This window comes from Giraffa tippelskirchi, chromosome X (genome assembly GCF_054371585.1).
Source record: "Giraffa tippelskirchi isolate mGirTip1 chromosome X, T2T-mGirTip1v1.2.pri, whole genome shotgun sequence".
NCBI classification, from domain to species: Eukaryota; Metazoa; Chordata; class Mammalia; order Artiodactyla; family Giraffidae; genus Giraffa; species Giraffa tippelskirchi.
In genome coordinates, this window is record NC_137289.1 from 23,550,264 (window position 1) to 23,568,140 (window position 17,877).

The following is a 17,877-nucleotide window of genomic DNA, read 5'->3' on the forward strand; positions in this document are numbered from 1 at the left end:
AGTGGTTGTGGTGCCTTCCTCCAGGGAATCTTCCTGACCCAGGGATTGAACCTCTGTCTCTTAATATCTCTTGCACTGGCAGGCGGGTTCTTTACCACTAGTGCCACCTGGGAAGCCCAGGACTAGCCCAGAGCAGAATCCAATTGTGTGATTTGTGCATACTGCTGCTAGGTTCAGAGGTTAAGAATATACAATATTTAGTTACTATCTCCGACTCTTTAAACTGATTACTTATGGTTATATCTGACATGGACTTAAGGTCATAGGCTAGGGTAACTTCCCTCCAGTCCAATTTAGAACTTAGTCCTTTGTAAGAAAATAACAACATAGTAAACATTCCAGTTAAATAGATAAAAATGCCTTTATTTCCAAAACGTGGCTTAACTACACCCACAGTGCGCTAGGCTTGTTTTGGAATCATCTGGCAGCTCCAAGTAAAACCAGGCCAGTGGAGGAACAGTCGGTGCTACTGGTTCCCGGCACCAAGGTGTCACTACTCCAGCAATTCAATCCACACAGTTATTCTCCAGATGTTTTTTGTGACGTACGGAGAGTCGCTTTGGATTCCTCTGTACGACAGAGAGGTCCGACCTTGAGGAAGATCGGTAGCCCACATCCTCTGGTTTGATAGGCTTAATGATATGGCCTGGCTTGGTGACAACCTTGGGCATGGTCAGCTTTTGGAAGGCCCTCTGGGTGTTCCATGTAGATCCTATGGGGGTCTGGATGGTCTTTTCAAATTGTTGATGGTGTGTGAATGGATGCGGAAGCACCTGCACCTGGAAAGGAAGGCAGAGCGACTTGGCCTGAGCCAAGGCTGTAAACTCGAATGGGACCTGGCCAGGTAGGTCTAGCACATAAGCCTCAGTCCCACATGATGGCTGTGGTGAGTGGAGCTACCGAGGCCAGGGTATGCCCACGCACCCATCCAACCTTAGGAGTGCCAAGCTGCTTGATGACATTTGGGAGGGGCCTAATTTGGATCAGAAACTCCCTTCCCCCAGGCTTGCCCCACAATGGAGGGATGAAAAACCATCCCAACAAGGCCCCTGTGGCAAGAGGAACACTAAGTAGCTGCAGGGTTGCTGGCCCCCAGTGGATCTTCCTATATAGCACTGTGACTACCAGACATCTGAGTACTGGTGCATCTGTGCCTCCCCTGCCTCTTCATCCCCTTCCTTTTCCTCCCCTTGATTCATAGCATTGATATTTTAAGGAACCCAAAGATTTACTCCCAAATCCTGAACGCCACCAGGCTACTACACTCAGCTTCATGCTCTTCCCAAGTCTCATTTCTTTGCCCAGGACTTTTTTGCACTCCACCAAAGTGCTGGTTTCAGACTTAAATAATCTTTAAATGCTTCCCCAGTGGCCAAAGAGGAGGAATAAGACGTAAGCAGAAAAACGGGGAAGTTACAATCAGTAGTCTCTGGAGATACTCAATGGAACGCTCAAAGAGAAGCTTGAGTACTGTCAGGCGGTCCTGGTGGTGGTGATGGACAGATTCTTTAGGTTAAGGGAGGGTCTTAGTGGGGTTGACAGAGTATTATTGAAATCATATTTTTCTCCTCTCTTCTGTACCTATTAAATAGCTCCCCCCTCTTTAGAATGAAAAATACAACTTATTTCAATAGTAAACTGACTAGGGTAGATCTTGGGGTCATAGATTTTCAGAACTGAAGGGAACGTAAAGGTCACTGAGTCCCAACTGATTCCCAAGTCCCCTCTATGCATGCTCACACCCCCAGAGTAGCCCCTTCTCTCTTTGGACCAGCAGAAAGTTTTTCCTTGAATGGGAATGCTGCCTTTCCTCTAACTGCTATGTTATGTGGCTGCACTACACACGAAAGCCTTCAATAGAGTTGAAGGCCATGATTGTGCTCGTTTGCTCTTCTCTTGGGTAAACATCCCTAGCTCATTATCATATGATACAGTTTTACATCCCTTCACTGTCCTGAACAAGTTGGTCTTCATTTTTCTTAGGACGTAGGTTAAACCTATAGCCTCCAAACATTTCCTGGACTATAAACACAAGCCTGAAGAACAGCAACTCTTAGTTTTGTGAGACCCATTTGCATCAGCATTTTCTGGGGTACTGGCTGAAAATGCAAATTTGGGGGCCCTACCAACGCTGCAAAGATTCAGTTTTAGCCCACCCACCAGTAAAACAGCAGAGTCTATCTGGGGAATTATTCATCTCAGAGCCAGTGAAAACAAGAATAGATCTGATCTGTGGTCAAGATCACACACACCTCTTGACCACAGAGCACTAGAACACTCCTGCCAAGGAGGAGAGCCGGGCAGCGGAAGAGGAGGCTGCTAAATTGCTCTCTGTCCCTCACCTGATGAGCTGCTGCATGGATATTCCGCTTCTCATTGATAATCACATTTGGCAAATTCTTGTCTTTCCTTGGAGGACCCTCAGGGGCTTTAATGAGAAACCTGGAAAGCAGAACAGCAGGGTGTCTGACTAAGCGCATTAAGGACTTAGTCAAAAGGGCAGAGAGGACACGGGAGGGTGAAGTGGGAGAACCTGGTACCCTTCCGACGGGCTTTCTTTCCTGTTCTTACCGGCGTCTCTTCTTGGCACTGGGCTTCAGGCCCATACCATCCCACTCGCCCCAGCCAGGCAGAGTCAGGTCCAGGTCCTTTGGCTTACTCGCCTCCACAGCTTCCCTCTTCTCTTTCAAAAAGTCTCTGATGACATCATCCCCAGCAAAAGCTTCCTTTATTATCTGCCTTTGATCTCTCTCTTCTTCATCATCCTGGGAAGATACAAGAACAGTTACCACTTGCCTCCTGAGTCGAGTTTGTGGCAAGATGGTTGGGTTGTGACATTTTAGCGCCCTCTAGGGGGAAGTGCGGAACAACGATGGTCTTGCACCACAAACCCATGGCAGCCAACCAAGCTCTGATCTTCTCTCTAGGGTAAATATCCCTAGCTCATTATCATAGGACACAATTTAAAACTTTCAAGAAAGAAGCTGTAGGGTGGAGGGAGGAACCAGTCAGTGTCAGGAGGGGGAGCTCCAAGTGGGCCTGGCCAGAATGTGGGAGTCGTTCAGCTTATATCCCTGAAAAGACAGGTGCTGGGGCTCCTCACTTGAGCAGTTTCAATGACTTAACCAGGGAGCCCCAGACCATTTGAGATCCCACTGAGTACAGCAAAACACTGTCAACAGCTCACTGACTCTCTCACCTTTGAGCTGTCCTGCCTGGCATCTGGTCAGAGCTTTGAATGAGTCCCTCTGTCCTCTGAGGGCTTTAGAGTCACCCCAGGGAGGATGTGGTGGCTCAGAATTTAAGATGAGGGAGTCTCAGTGGCACTCACATATTTATATCTATTAAGCTGTCGCTGGGACCAACCTGGGCAATACTATTCCGGACCTCTCAAATACCGCCATGTGCCCCCAGCAGAAAACTTCCAATTCTATTGCTCGTGCAGAAAGGAAACTTTCCACGCCAGCTCTGATTCCCCCCCACAACCCTGGCTCTGCTCACCAACTCCTGTATAGTCGTGGGAACTGCCAAGGACTTCACAGAAGGCGATTTTGTGGTTAGGAGGTTCTGGAGATCAATCATTAGCTCCTTCCTTTTCTTCTCCTTGGGGGCGCCAATATGATTACTTAGATTCTTCTCCAGCTGCAGCCCTTCCACTGCAGTTCTGGGAAGCTCCTTGTTTTCAACACACCCTTCTCTGCCCAGCTCCTCCAGCTCGTCCAGAGTCCGAGCTCTCTCTGGCCTCTGCAGCAACATGGGCTCCTCTTCCTCCCTGGCAGGTTCCTCTCTCTGAGCTGTCCTCGCTGAACTCAGTTCTTGCTTCCCTGACTGACGGTTCTCCGTGATGAGTTTCTGAGACAGTGCCCTCAATTCGGACAGCACCTCCTGGCTGCTAGGATCTGGGGGAAGCAAAGAAAGGTGTCAGAAAAGTAGGGTGGGTGGTGTCTCACAAGCATTCATTGACCTCTTGCTGGGCATGGGGCACCAGAGGAGACAGGCTAATGACGACAAGTGGGTAAGAGAAGATGCCATTCGTTGGATCTCCTGGTGAGTTCACTACCTGTCAAGTCACAGGCAATGGAGTTTAGGAGTTAAAAGCAGCACGTTAGGAAGCGGATGTTTGGGGTCCTGTTCCCAGCTTTGCCAGTGACTCTGTGTAAGTGGAGCCGTGGCTTAATTTGCCCAGAGAGTAGGCTCTACTTGGGAGGATTGCTCCAAATTCCACATTTTTATTAAAAAAGCTGTTTGAGCAGCTTGCCTCTAGAAGCAACTTTGTTGTCATTTACTGAGTTGGCCAAAACGCTCAGATTTTTCTGTTGCAGCTTATGGGAAAAATTCGAAGGAACTATTTGGCCAACACAATATTATTTGTAATTTCTAAAAACTGTGACATCCTACTTGTAATTTACACTGCAATTTTCTACTTGTAAAAACTGTATCCAGCATTGTTTTACCTTAAAGCAGCATCTCACAACCTGCTGTGGCAGTCAAGTAGCTCGCACTTTCCAGCCACCAGGGCCATCTGAGCAAACACCACTAGTCTCTGAGAGCCCCGAGGGAGACATGGCCGTGACATGCTTCTAGACTGTACCCTGCGTTGACTCAAGTTGCTCCTGTTCCCAAGTTCATCCTTCTCTCTAGCTCTGGCTTGAAGTCAATAGTACAAGCTACTTAGATCTGGCCTGAGGACATGTGTGTTTATTGTCAAGGATCAACTTTCCTTGCTCATTTTGTTTGGGGTCCATGCTTTCCCACTATTTTAGGATACTATTTCCCCAAAGGTTTGAGATCGTTCAGATTTATCATCTGTGTGTGCTAAGTTGCTTCAGTCGTATCTGACTCTTTGCAACCCCACGGACTGTAGCCCACCAGGCTCCTCTGTCTGTGGGATTCTCTAGGCAAGAATACTGGAGTGAGTTGCCATATCCTCCTCCAGGAGATCTCCCTGACCCAAGGATTGAACCCATGTCTCTTATCTACCTTTCATTCCACAACCAACTGTGTAATATATTTCACTAGATAGGCAGTTTTTGAGGGGTCTGGGAGGAACCATCCTGGCCTGTGGCTAGTGCTTTCTATAATCCTCTCAGAAATGACTGCTTGTAATTACTAACCCTGGAACTTTTTAGCTGAAAACCCCAAGTAAATGTCCCCCAATACATTCTAAACAACAGCTCTAAAAAAAATTTTTTTTAGCCATGGAAAAACAGAATCTTGTTTTCATGTAAATGCATTCATTATTCTTATAGGAAATATAATTGGACCCGAGAATCTGAACAGACCAGGTGATTTCTGAGTGCAGTTAGTTTCCTGAGCAGGCTTTATAACGCCCTGCTTTGTCCCCAGAATGGGAACTCCAACCTGCCTCAAGGGTGCCAAGGTTGCTAATATATATAATATGCAGATCGAGTCTAAGCATGGGGTAACAATTCTAATTTACCCTGTACCTTGTAGTCAGTCCTTCATTCCTATCAAGAAAGTTGCACCCCACATCAACATATCAACCAGCATTAACAGAGTGCTAAAAATGCCACTCCTCCTCCCCAAACAAGCAGACAACTGCAGGGATGATCTGAAGACATTTCATAATATCTCAAAATACACCTTTGCGTCTGTGGGTGTGAACGATTTTCAGATTTGCCAGCCCACCACATGCACCACTCTCTGGCTTGCGGGTCTCAGTGATGTTAACTCCCGCCCCTCCTTCAAGGATGGTGTACTTCTGTCTTTCTGAAGACTGAACACATACTCTAGAGCCATGCAGATGCCCGCTTATGAAATGCCTTTGAAGAAAAACGGTCATTACGAATGTCTATTCTCTTCAGGGACCCATGGCACTCTCTTGAAAGGTCCTAGAGCCTAATCTCTGCAGCGCGGGCGGGCGGGCCCAGTTTTCCTCTCAGTTGGCCAAGAGCACCAGCACCAGGCAGCACCCCCCTGTGGTGTACCACTGCTCACCCTTTGTTACACATCTGTGCACTGGCTCTGCCACGTGTTTGAGCTCAGCCTTCTGTCTAAGTGATCGCCTTTCCTCAAATTCTTTCAAGAGGGTTTCTTCCTCCACCACTGCTCTTTCTTCCTCACTTTCAGAAGTCTCCTGGGCTTCAGGCTCAGCACGATCTTCCAGGTCTTTCTGGACCTCAGCCTCTTTGGCATCACTGAAGTGATTCTGGAACATCCAGGGGTTCAGTCCGTTCGCCTTTATCTGCACCCCATTCACCATGTCAGGAACAAGGGTTTCTTCCTCTTCCTCCTGGTCTCCCTCCTCTTCCTCACCATCAAAGGCTGCCCGGACCTTCTGAGTCAGCTCTTTGTTCCTGGCCAGCTGTTCCTGCATAGCCTGGCGAGCCTGGGGGAAAGTTACAGCATGAGCGCCTGTCATTAGCGACCGCAGTCACACCTCTCCCAGTCCACTCCTCAGAGCTGCCTCCTCTCAATCTTCCTGGTACCTACCGTTTAAACTGCTTATACACCATTGTGTTAACAGGTATGGAACAAAATGGAAGACAAATTCTTTCTCCTCAAGGAATCGACACGTGAAACAAGTTGTTTTTTTTTTTTTAAACACACAACTCCTCTCTTCTTTAACTGGACTTGCCTTTGGTGCTGTTTCCCTTTCATCTCTCCTTTTCCACCTTGTTCCTGGTCATTTTCCTCTCTGCCTTAGAAATTTTCTGATGCCTTTTTAGATTCCTGGTTTTCCATTCATTGACATGGCTTTTTCCCAACTCTGCTTCTGCTAGCATCCTTATGGACTGCTTTGCCTTTCTTTCCTCCAATTCCATATTTCCTTTCACCCTGATGGTGTCTTACCTCCAGGTCGTATTTGGCCATAATTGCCTTTGATTTTGCCCATTTCCCACTGTTCTGGTGCTTAAGGCTCATTCGCTCCTGGAAAGAAAGGGCACAGTGAGCTCCTTAGTGCTTTCCCGGGAAACCAGGTTCAAGGGTTGGGGGCTAGAGGCCGCCTCACCATCATTCTGGCCTTGTCAAGTTTTTCCCGTTCTTCCAGTGCCACAGCAGGATTGACCTGCAGCTTCTCAACATCTTTCAAGGCTTGCTTGGCCTTTCCTTTCTTCAGAATTCTGTGATACCTATAGGGTGAGAGGAGAAGGCAATGGCACCCCACTCCAGTACTCTTGCCTGGAAAATCCCATGGATGGAGGAGCCTGGTAGGCTACAGTCCATGGGGTCGCTAAGAGTCGGACACGACTGAGCGACTTCACTTTCACTTTTCCCTTTCATGCACTGGAGAAGGAACTGGCAACCCACTCCAGTATTCTTGCCTGGAGAATCCCAGGGACGGCGGAGCCTGGTGGGCTGCCATCTATGGGGTCGCACAGAGTCGGACACGACTGAAGCGACTTAGCAGCAGCAGCAGCATAGGGTGAGAGAGGTATGAGGGGGCCACACGTGTAAGTGTCCCCACCACACGAGGGGTCTCCTAGTGCCAGGGATGGACTGGACATCCCAGAGCTAGCTGACTGCAGGGAGCCGGCTGGAGACCTGCGAGGCTTGGTGGGACCCTCAGTCCCTGCAGCCCCCAGGGGCAGACCTCCACAAATGAGTCCCCTCCGCTTCTAAAGCACAAGCACAAGGGAAGAGCAGAACATGATCCCAAAAGGCAAAAAAGGCAGGAAGGAAGCCCTATTGGCCTCATAGCTGTTGAAGTCAGAGCTCATTCAGCAGAACCACTCCATGATGCCCTGGAAGGGAGTGAAAGTATCTGAACAGTTCCCGTTTTTAGCAAATCCAAGATGGAAAGCCAAAGCCAGAGGAGCAGGCACTGCTGAAGCAGGCAAAACTCTCTGAGGTTGGTTTGAGGAAAAAAGAGGCCAGTCACCCCTCTTTGGGACTTTTCCTACAGGACCCCACAGCTGGCATGGGAAAGGTTCTCTCCTAAGGACTAGTGATTAGCCATGCCACTTTTTCCCATGGAACCCAAGGCCGGTTCACAGGGGCTTCCTTACTTTTTGCTTTTGATTCTCTTCTCTCTTCGAGCCTTGGCCTCATAGTAGGACTGCAAGGCCCGGGCCCTTTGAAGCTCTGCTCGGCGCCTCTTTACCTACAACGAATGACATTTACAGTGACCCCTGGGATTGATGGCAAATGCCGGGAGAAACAGAGCATGCCTGGGTGGATCAAAGGGCTTAGCACACTTACCTCTTCCAGGCTCATAACTTTGAGAGAGGCCTTTTCCACGGGAGTCAGTAAAGGGTCTGTCATGGGCTGCCTGTTCTTATGGAGAAGATTAAAAATCTCCTGCTCCAGGGGTGTTTCTGCCTTAAAGAGGTAACAGAACACTCTAAGTCTTAAGTCATGCTCCTAGAGTCTCCCTCTTTATAATCCTTTGGCGATCCACTCTGACAGTGATCGGAATCACAAACTGGACAGGATGGGCTGTTACAGCTAAAGAAGGGGGTTCTAGGCTTGCTGTTCAGGGGTGCAGATAAAGCCTTACATTTTACTCTGATTTAAGGTAACTTCAGCAAGGGGCCTCTGAGGTTACTCTCTAATATTACCGAGGGAATCACTCTGTGTTCAGATGACCAATATATATAAAACAATACCATTCTCTTAAGAATCAACGCAGGATGGTCTTAAGGTAAATGCCTGCAGGACAGAGGAACAGGAATACTAAATTGTCAGTCTGCTGCTGCTGCTGCTAAGTCGTGTCAGTTGTGTCCGACTCTGTGCGACCCCATAGACGGCAGCCCACCAGGCTCCCCCGTCCCTGGGATTCTCCAGGCAAGAACACTGGAGTGGGTTGCCATTTCCTTCTCCAATGCACGAAAGTGAAAAGTGAAAGTGAAGTCACTTAGTCGTGTCCGACTCCTAGCAACCCCATGGACTGCAGCCTACCAGGCTCCTCCGTCCATGGGATTTTCCAGGCAAGAGTACTGGAGTGGGGTGCCATTGCCTTCTCCAAATTGTCAGTCTAGAGAGTTGCAAAACAAAAGGGTCCCTGAATTCTTATGTATATTTGAAGCAGATTACTCTTAACACAAAGTTAGGGACCTCAGATCTGTATCAGCCTTCCTTTAAGAATATTTCTTGAGGAAAGGGGAGGTTAGGTCTTAAGATGAGCACAAAAAGACACTGCCTTTAACAAAATGACCTCCAGGTAATTAGCCTGCTTCCTGACAGTTCAAATTAACTCTAGTCAGTTTTTAACTTGGCTCCAATGTCTCACTTTCCAGATAACTTTGCATGCTAGGTGGTGTCTACGCTAACGAAATGAAATGGACTGTGAACCAGTGACTTCACATGTCAACAAAAGACCCCGTTTGCTGCTTGACTGATATTGTAAGGATGGCTAAAATAATCAGGCTGATCATGTCATGGTCCACTTTGGCAAGGCATAAAGATAGCCCTGGGCAAGAGCCAGTTTCAAACCTCATGCACATACTTTATGTGGTTTTCTTGAAAAGCCATATATATCACAGTCAGTGTTAAACTTACAAATATCTGGACAAATGCATAAACACACATCATCCCATGTTACACTGCCCTACTGATCGAACCATAAACCTATTCTATTGAATAGTAAAGGTGCATGTTCTTCCATTTTTAGTATTTGCAGTAGTGATCAATCACAGGCTATAAAGTGATTTATATTACAATGTTGGAATCTCCCTCTGATTCAATTCAATTTACAAACACTTATTGATTGTAGCTACATTCCAGACACTTGTGTTGGGTGCTAGGAATACACAATTAATTAAGATAGTTCCTGTCCTCATAGAGCTCATAGCCTTTCAGAGGCAAGAGACACTGCACCACCACCAACATGATGGGTTAAAAGTCCATAGGAGTAATCACAGAGGAAGGAACAATTCTGATTAGGAGATGGGGTAGGCTTGGAGAAGGAAGAGACTTTCTGAATTAGGCTTTGAGGCATCAGCACAATTCTACAAGGAGGGGGGAAAAAAAACCTAAAGGGAGAGATGTGTATAAGCAAAAACACAGATCTAGGGAAGGGAAAAATATGTTAGGGAACAATGCATTGTCCAGTAGCTAAGATGCCAGGTACTTCTGTCTTATTCTGTAAGTGGAGAGCCTTTTGAAGGATTTTAAGCAGAAAAGTGACAACTGGTGCTGTGTTTGGGAGAGAAAAACCTGGTGACTGTGTAAGGGGTACTATGGAAAGTGTCAAATGAAAATGAGACAAGGAACCAGGGCTGTGAGACAGAATTACAGGACTCACCCCCTGCGTGGGCTGGCAGTTGAGGGGAGGAGTTATGTCACTGACTGAGGTACAGCATGAAGGTCATAGTACAGCTTAAGTGTCTGGGAAAGGAAAATACTAGGTGTGCTTTGTCGTGTGTCAAGTTTAAGTGCACAGGGGAGACCCAGGCGAGGCCTCTGAGTCATGTGGATCCAGAAATGTGGGTCATGTGGGTCCAGAAATCAGGAGTTGACAGTGATCTGTACCATGTTTACAGCCCAAGAATAAAAAAAAGGACTAAGGTAAGTCAGATAAAAACCAAAACAGACATGAAAACAACAGCAGGCCTATGTTCCAAGGCAGCAGTTTTAATCACGATATGTTAATGGTGTCAAATAGGCTGAAGACGCAGAGGACCTGGGATGTGGCCATTGGGAGGCCCCTCACCAATGCATTTTGAAAGAAGTTTCAGGGAGGCAGTAGGGAAGAGAGCGACAGAACAGGGACCAGCTCTTTCCAAAGCAAGTTCCTCGTCAGCTGACAAGGTTTACTTCATTTTTGTAAAGTTTAAAATTCAGTGGATTTAATTTTTAATAAAATCAGTTTGTCCTCTAAGTCAAAGAGGTTTCTCTACCATCTTTTCATAGCATTTAAAAGGCTGTCTGGCGTACACTGTGGTCTGCCCACCTCTCAGAGGGGTATGTGCTGTTTTCTAGCAACCAGACTCTGCCAACACCCCTCAGCCCCACCCACAGGCACACTGAGAAAGGAAGGTTTTGAGGAGCACACTTCCGGAAATGGCGGTGCCAGCTGCTAGGGGAGGGAAGGAGGGAGTGGGTGGTAAGTTACCTTACCTCATTTCTAGCACTTTGCCATTTACAAATGCTTTCTCACACATCATCCCCTTTAATGCTTCTCAGCTAGAGTCAAATGGAATTTTAGGAAGCTGGACCAAAACTGTAAGTGCTGACTTTCTAGATTCTTTATCTCCAGGAACACTAGTATACTGCTAGCCCCTGGGCTCTGCCCTCTAAGGTGCTACTAGCCACCAAGGACCCCCTGACTTCTCTGTGCCATATTGGTATAATTTCTCAAAAATGAACCTTAGACTGGCTGTGGCATTCTCAGTGCAACCCCTCCCCCACCATCTCATCTTTAATGACCAATTTGGCATTTGCCTGCCACCTCCAAGATCACACCAGCATTTGGAAAAAGCAAGGTGCAGAACAGTGTGGAGTAGATTACTACTACTTTTTTGATTTTAAAAAAAATGAGATAAACATAAATATATCCATAAAACTTTTAATTTAACAAGAACAGATAACTTGTAGGAGTGGTGACCTCTGAGTGGGAGTATGGGGGTAAAAATGAGCAGATGGGGGACAGGGGTGGGGTCAAATGCTACGTTTCTTCTATACTTATTTTCAAATCCTGCAAATTGTATTACCTCTTAAATTTTTTTTCCTAAAGTCTCCCTTCCATCCTGCAGCCACACTTTAAACCTGATCTCATTTTCATGTGGAAAAGGAAGCATCCTAGAAAGAGAATGGTGGTGACTTTCAATAACAACATCAGAAACAGAGTTTATCCCCATTATAAACAACACCTTGCTCGATGTCTAGCTATGGCGGCAAGCCATGTTTACTTTGATGAGCTTTAACTATCTCAACTTCCTGACACATACGACACCATTCTGGGATTTACAGAAAGCAGAGAAACCATCTAACCAGGGTTAGGGTGCTGCTGTTTTGGACTATCTTTCTGCTGAAGACAGAACACCCCCTTATAGACTCCATAACCAATGGTATATTAGAAAAGAAAGGCTAGCTGTTCTGAAGTTGTTCAGACTAAACACTGAGACTTCAGGGACAACATGGGATTACTAACTTTTTAATTTTGCCATTGGCATAACTGCTGTTCCACCTCTGGCCCCATCATTTACCACCACCACCATTTCATAACAGATAAGCTACTTCAACACCATTAAAGTGGAAAGAATAACTTCATAATAAAAAATAGCTGACAACCCCACACCACCATATTCACAATTATCCTTACAGTTCAGATGGTTGAAAAATTTGCCTGAGATCAGTGTTTGGGAAACCCAGCTCTAAAATATAATTTTTATTTTCTGCAGCTCAGTCATAATGAGTTACTTGCTATGATTCTAGTCATCATCACCAATCTGCTATATTTTAATGTGGTGTTCCTTTTCAAGTAAACTTCGGTTCTGCTGCTCATATATCCCCCCTAAGGCATCATTAATGCTGCCAGGTTCCTGTCTCTCCCCAGATCAGAATGCTGGCTGTAAAAGCTTTTAAGAAACCAGGGTGTGAAAAAGAAAACATCATGATGTTCCTTCTCTATTGGCAAATTAGACGTCGTCACACAAAAACATGTAGATAATCATGTGTATGTGTGTGGGGGCCTCCCTGGTGGCTCAGGATACCTCTCTGGTGGTAAAGAATCTGCCTGCTAATGCAGGAGACGTGGGTTCGATCCCTGGGTCGGGAAGATCCCCTGGATAAGGAAATGGCAACTTGCTCCAGTATTCTTGCTTGGGAAACCCCATGGACAGAGAAGCCTGGCGGGCTACAGTCCATGGGGCGGCAGAGTCGGACACAACCTAGCGACTAAACAACAACAACCATGTAGGGGGCACTCCAAGCTTAGGAAGGGTGAGCTACCGCCTATGAATCTTGCTCTCCCACCCCCTCCCTTTCTAATCCCTCAACTAAAATGACCACAGCTGCCACTCCTGCTTAACATGTCTAACGAGACCAACTGCAGGCTCTGCAATGTCCATGCTGTGTGACCTCACCTTTCAAGGGGCACTAACCTTCCAGCCACTGACCACATGTTCGATGGGAGCAAAGGCTGACTGGGGCTTGCTCCGGGGAAAAACCAGCTGCTCTGCTTGCCGGTTCTTCAGAACGACAGGATCCCATTTGGAGAGGATTTGGGAGCTTTTATTGAAGGCCACTTCTCTGTGGATCTGAAACAGGCAAAAGCACACAGAAAGAAAGAGCCACAAAATGAAGCATTAAACTAAAAAGAACTAGCAGGAAATTAGGAGGCCATGTTACTCAGTCCAAGAAAGAATCAGGATGCTAGAGATTAGCTCTTGCTTGCTTACTTCTCAGGACTGCACTTGCCATGAGATTAGTTTTAATCTTCTCCAGGGTGCGGCAACCACAACTTGCCCCTCTCCCACTTCTCAGGCCTTCCCCGCTTCTCATCTTGCCTTTTTTTTCTTCGTCAGTTTCTTCCCCTTAGTGGACCACATTTTCTTTGACTTACCCGCTCAATCTCTTCTCTGTGAAGTGGTAACTCCACAGTCTTCTTCGATTTCACTCGATTCAGCTGCTTTTTCACAGTAGCCAATGAGGATGAAGTTTTAACAGGCTCAAGCAGATCTGAAAGGACCAGCTTTTCTCCTGATCCTGTAGAAAGGCCAAACTTTCTGGTCAGACTGAGAAGTGAGGCAAAACCTCAGCATCACCTCAGCAGAAAGTGCTGCTAGCCAGGCAGGTGTGCAGGGAAGCAGGAATAGCCCTCTTACTTCCATCACTAGCCAGAGTGATGGCACTGCTTTCCTACATTCCCAAATGTGTTGAAGTGTAGAAGAGAGAAAACTATTTAAAACAGTCATTTGCTTTTCTCCTGGTCTTTCTGGTTCCACGCTTGCCCACTGCAACCCATTCTTCAAACAGCAGCCAGTGTTTTGAAACTGTAAATCACAGGATGTCATGATCCTGCGGAGAAGGCAATGGCACCCCACTCCAGTATTCTTGCCTGGAGAATCCCATGGACAGAGGAGCCTGGCGGGCTACAGGCTCCATGGTGGGCTACAGTCCATAGGATCACAGGAGTCACACACGATTCTTAGTGACTAAACCACCACCGTCTTCCTCTCCTACCTCAAGTTATCCACAAGTGGAGGATGGTCCAGCCACACTGACCTTGTTCCTCTTCTTCAAACATGCTGACCATGTTCTCTTCCTCAGTGCCTTTGCACCAGCTGCCCCCTCGCCTGGAACACTACTCCCTATCTCTGCATGCTTGACTTTTCTTGTTATTCAGATCTCAGTTTAAGTTTTGCCTCTTCAGAGGCATTTCATTCATGCCTAGCCAAAGGAAAGTAGCCGCTTAGGCACTTGACTGTATCATTTTGTTGTAATTCGGTTACTGTTTCACTTCCTTAGAATGTAAGCCCCAGGAATTCAGTAACTTATTCTTTACTCTGTATCTAAACAAATCTTGAAACTTATACATAGTAAAGGTACAGTAAGTATTTACTGAATGGGTAAGCTTGGGAGAATACATTGTTACCAGTGCTGAAAGGTTACATTAAGGATTCCTAGAAGTGCCTAACTCATTCACCTTGCCTAAGTTGTAAATACAGTGGGAAAGATTTGGCATCTGGACTCAGTACCAAGTGAAAATCTCAACTCTTCTATTTATAGATCATATATTCTCAATTGGGGTGATATCATTTCCCCACCCAGGGGTAAAAATTGGTTCTTGGGTGGGTGGGCATAAGGAAAAAAAAACCTTAGATACAGTTAGCTCATTAAGCTCTATGGCAGATCTTGACTGTGGTCTTTTCATTTTCTTTTAGAAATGGAAGAAATTCAAGAGCATCCGATTACCCTTCTTCATCCACTCATGGGTATGTATGGTATGATTCACTAACCACATCAAAAATAGCTGGAAAGAGGGCACCAAGGGGAAGTAGACCATTATGCTTTTGGACCTCTACAAGATCCATGCAGACAGTTTCCCTTGTTAACTTACCTTTAGAACTTACACTGAACTCTGACACCTTCAGACTAGCCTCAGACCTCTCAGCCAGTTTCTGCCTGAAATTAAGCAAAACAGAATACATAGAGAATGGATTAGGTTTTGTCACAAAATAACCAGGAAATATGTTCCTAAGTTGGACACAGTAGTTTAACCATCTATTAATGAAAACAGCCTCTCAAAAACACAAGGCAGTGCAAGGTAGGCATAATGAAAAAGGTATTGGACTTGGATTCAAACATGTCTGGATCTGAATCCCCGATCTGCCACTTATTCGAGTGACTTTGGGACATGTCAATCTTATTTTCTATTTGAAGAAGCTGATACGCAGAGGATTTGTCTACAGTCTCCAAAGTACATGCTCTTAACAATGATGCTGAAAAATGTTGTCTTCGGCACTGAATAAATGTTAGCTGCAGGTAAGCCCCATGGAATCAGCTAGTCAGAAATGTCCATATTGAAGGGGATGTTACCTATCCTTTCCATTAAGTGAAATGACTGATTCCAGAAGCTTCTGATGCTTTCTTTCTCCATCACTGTCCCCCTGGAAACAGAAAAAGGAAGAACCAACAGAACGATGAGGGGAAGGAAAAGACAGTATGGAAATTGAGTCCCATGTAAAATCTCCCATTCTTTTGGTCAGTGGAGAACTGGGAAATCAGATGGTCTGCCGTGCAGGCATTCCAGCTCACTCAAACAGGAAGAACTGCTTCAAAAAGCCAAATTTCCCCACTGTAAGGAATATAGAGCCTTAGTAATCAGGAGCTAATGCCATACTCTGTCTTAACTGGTTTTATGAAAAGTGCCATCAGAATAATATTTCTGTATAGACTATATAGTGTGATATGGAATATATAGTGTGATATGACATGGGAACCTTGACATAAAAAAGCCAATGTAAGTAGTTTTCTCAAGAGAATAAAGAGCTGGAATTCCTATAGCAGCTGCCCAGCTTAATTATGCATGTGTATATTTCAGTCAGAAAATCAAGTAACTCTCTATGGAAATCCAAACTTGGAAATAGGGAAATCATATGGCACACACACTCCAAGTGGCACCACTGGGCCCTCTCCTCAGAAACTACACTTAGCATCTCAGCATCAAGCTGCCATAGCTTTAACTGTGTCTGTGAGCATCTACACTTTATCTTGATTTATTTTGTGTTTCCATTAGCAAGGTATGTCCTAAGGTAATCGCTTCTTTGCTTTATGTCATTTTCACTTAGGTTTCGTAGAAATGCTCTAATTTGGAAACCTGTAACTGAAATTTATTTGTGAGACCTGAACAAGTATAAACAATGTTGCCACCCCTTTTCCTTCCATGAAGTGTGCCCTCTACCCTAATTTTGAAACAGAAGGGAAATTGGAGAAGGCAGTTTAGCAAGTGTCACCCACTTCATCTTTACTGGTGCTCAAGGGGTAGTTTTTTGGCAAATCCTCTAGTTCTTTCTGTTGGTTCGAAGCCAGAAGGTTGCTAAAGGAGATAAAAGAGAAATACTATCACTTGAAGCAATTTTTCTTATATTGAAATGATCTCTAAAACATAACTTCAGTTCTCAGTACAGAATAGTCTTATCCCCTGAAAGAGGTGCAAACCAAGTAGTATTGCGCATCTTTGGAAATTTTCCAAGACATAAAATCTGGACTGCAGAAGGCAGGCATCCCCTGTTAAAAGGTGAGCAGTGTTAGTAATACCCATACAGAACTGCATGAAAATGGAAAGATCTAACACTCTTCAGTGATTGATTGGCACTGCATTTCCCACGGACCTCTGGGAGGCTATAAAAATGTCAGACCCTAGGTAAGGTCGGAGAAGGCAATGGCACCCCACTCCAGTACTCTTGCCTGGAAAATCCCATGGATGGAGGAGCCCGGTAGGCTACAGCCCATGGGGTCGCTAGGAGTCGGACACGACTGAGCGACTTCACTTTCATGCATTGGAGAAGGAAATGGCAACCCACTCCAGTGTTCTTGCCTGGAGAATCCCAGGGACAGCGGAGCCTGGTGGGCTGCCGTCTATGGGGTCGCACAGAGTCGGACACGACTGAGGTGACTTAGCAGCAGGTAAGGTGGCAGAAGATGCTGTTGCTGGCCCTTGAGGCAAGGCAACTTCACCATTAATATTTCTAAGCAACTGCCACATGGAAGACACCTGTATAGGTGCTGCTTACTCAAAAGTGACATCTTGATCACTTGTTCTCAGAAATCGAAAAACAGGGAATTGGAAGAAAGCAGCTTGAGCTTGCTCAGCAAAGTAGGTACTTAATTAAAATGTCGTGGATGACTCCAATTAACAAAGGTTTCCAAGATAAGGCGAGTTTATAACGAAGTCACTGCCTGCGCAGTAGGCGGAAACGCTCCCCACCAGCGGCATCAAAAGGAGTCACGTGATGAGGAAAGTGCTACATTAATTTAGCTGGAGAGGGAGAAACCGCAACACCATCAACAGGGATGAGACTAAGAAGATGGAGAGCGGAGGGGGCGAATTAAATTAACAGGGCTTTAAAGGATGGATCATGGAAACAGTAACGAATAGCGAGATCCTGGGAGGGGAACAACTGTCGCCAGCTAAAAGGTAGTCTCTGTTTCTCATAAGCCGGGAAAACCGACCCCCAGCGAGGCTCATACCCCCTCCCCGATCGCTACCCCTCACCTCTCCGCAGCCTGGTTCGCGCTCATCTCAGCAGCCTGTCTCTCACATGGACCAGGAGCGGAAGTCGAAAGGAAAGCGATTTCTGTACCGGCCGCAAAGCAATTTCGGCTTCCGCCAATCACGCGCGACTAGCGGCGTCACTTCCTGCCCGCCTCGAAGTGTGCAAGGAACTAACCAGTTTGGGAGGCTTCCGCGGGGAATCCGGAGTCTGGAGGAAAAAGCCTGTCAGCGGGTGGAGCTCTGCTCTCCCCACC

The 17,877-nt window shown here is 46.2% G+C and overlaps 1 protein-coding gene across 3 annotated transcripts; it reads right to left on the minus strand.

Moving 5' to 3' along the window:
- Positions 1-342: 342 nt before the first annotated feature.
- On the minus strand, positions 343-17,695 carry UTP14A (UTP14A small subunit processome component). Of its 3 annotated transcripts, none has more exons than XM_081567502.1 (15): positions 17,624-17,695; positions 16,366-16,444; positions 15,445-15,515; positions 14,966-15,030; positions 13,469-13,611; positions 13,008-13,163; positions 8,164-8,283; positions 7,971-8,065; positions 6,974-7,094; positions 6,814-6,891; positions 5,959-6,349; positions 3,502-3,899; positions 2,572-2,765; positions 2,343-2,442; positions 343-779 (listed from the first exon to the last, which is right to left on the minus strand). In XM_081567502.1, exons 1-15 carry the CDS (start codon positions 17,647-17,649, stop codon positions 507-509), a joined length of 2,310 nt encoding a protein of 769 aa, XP_081423628.1. In that variant the 5' UTR covers positions 17,650-17,695; the 3' UTR covers positions 343-506. The 3 variants fall into 3 exon arrangements, with proteins under 3 accessions (XP_081423628.1, XP_081423629.1, XP_081423630.1); XM_081567503.1 differs by having other exon boundaries at positions 8,164-8,279; positions 13,004-13,163; XM_081567504.1 differs by lacking the exon at positions 13,008-13,163.
- Positions 17,696-17,877: the final 182 nt, after the last annotated feature.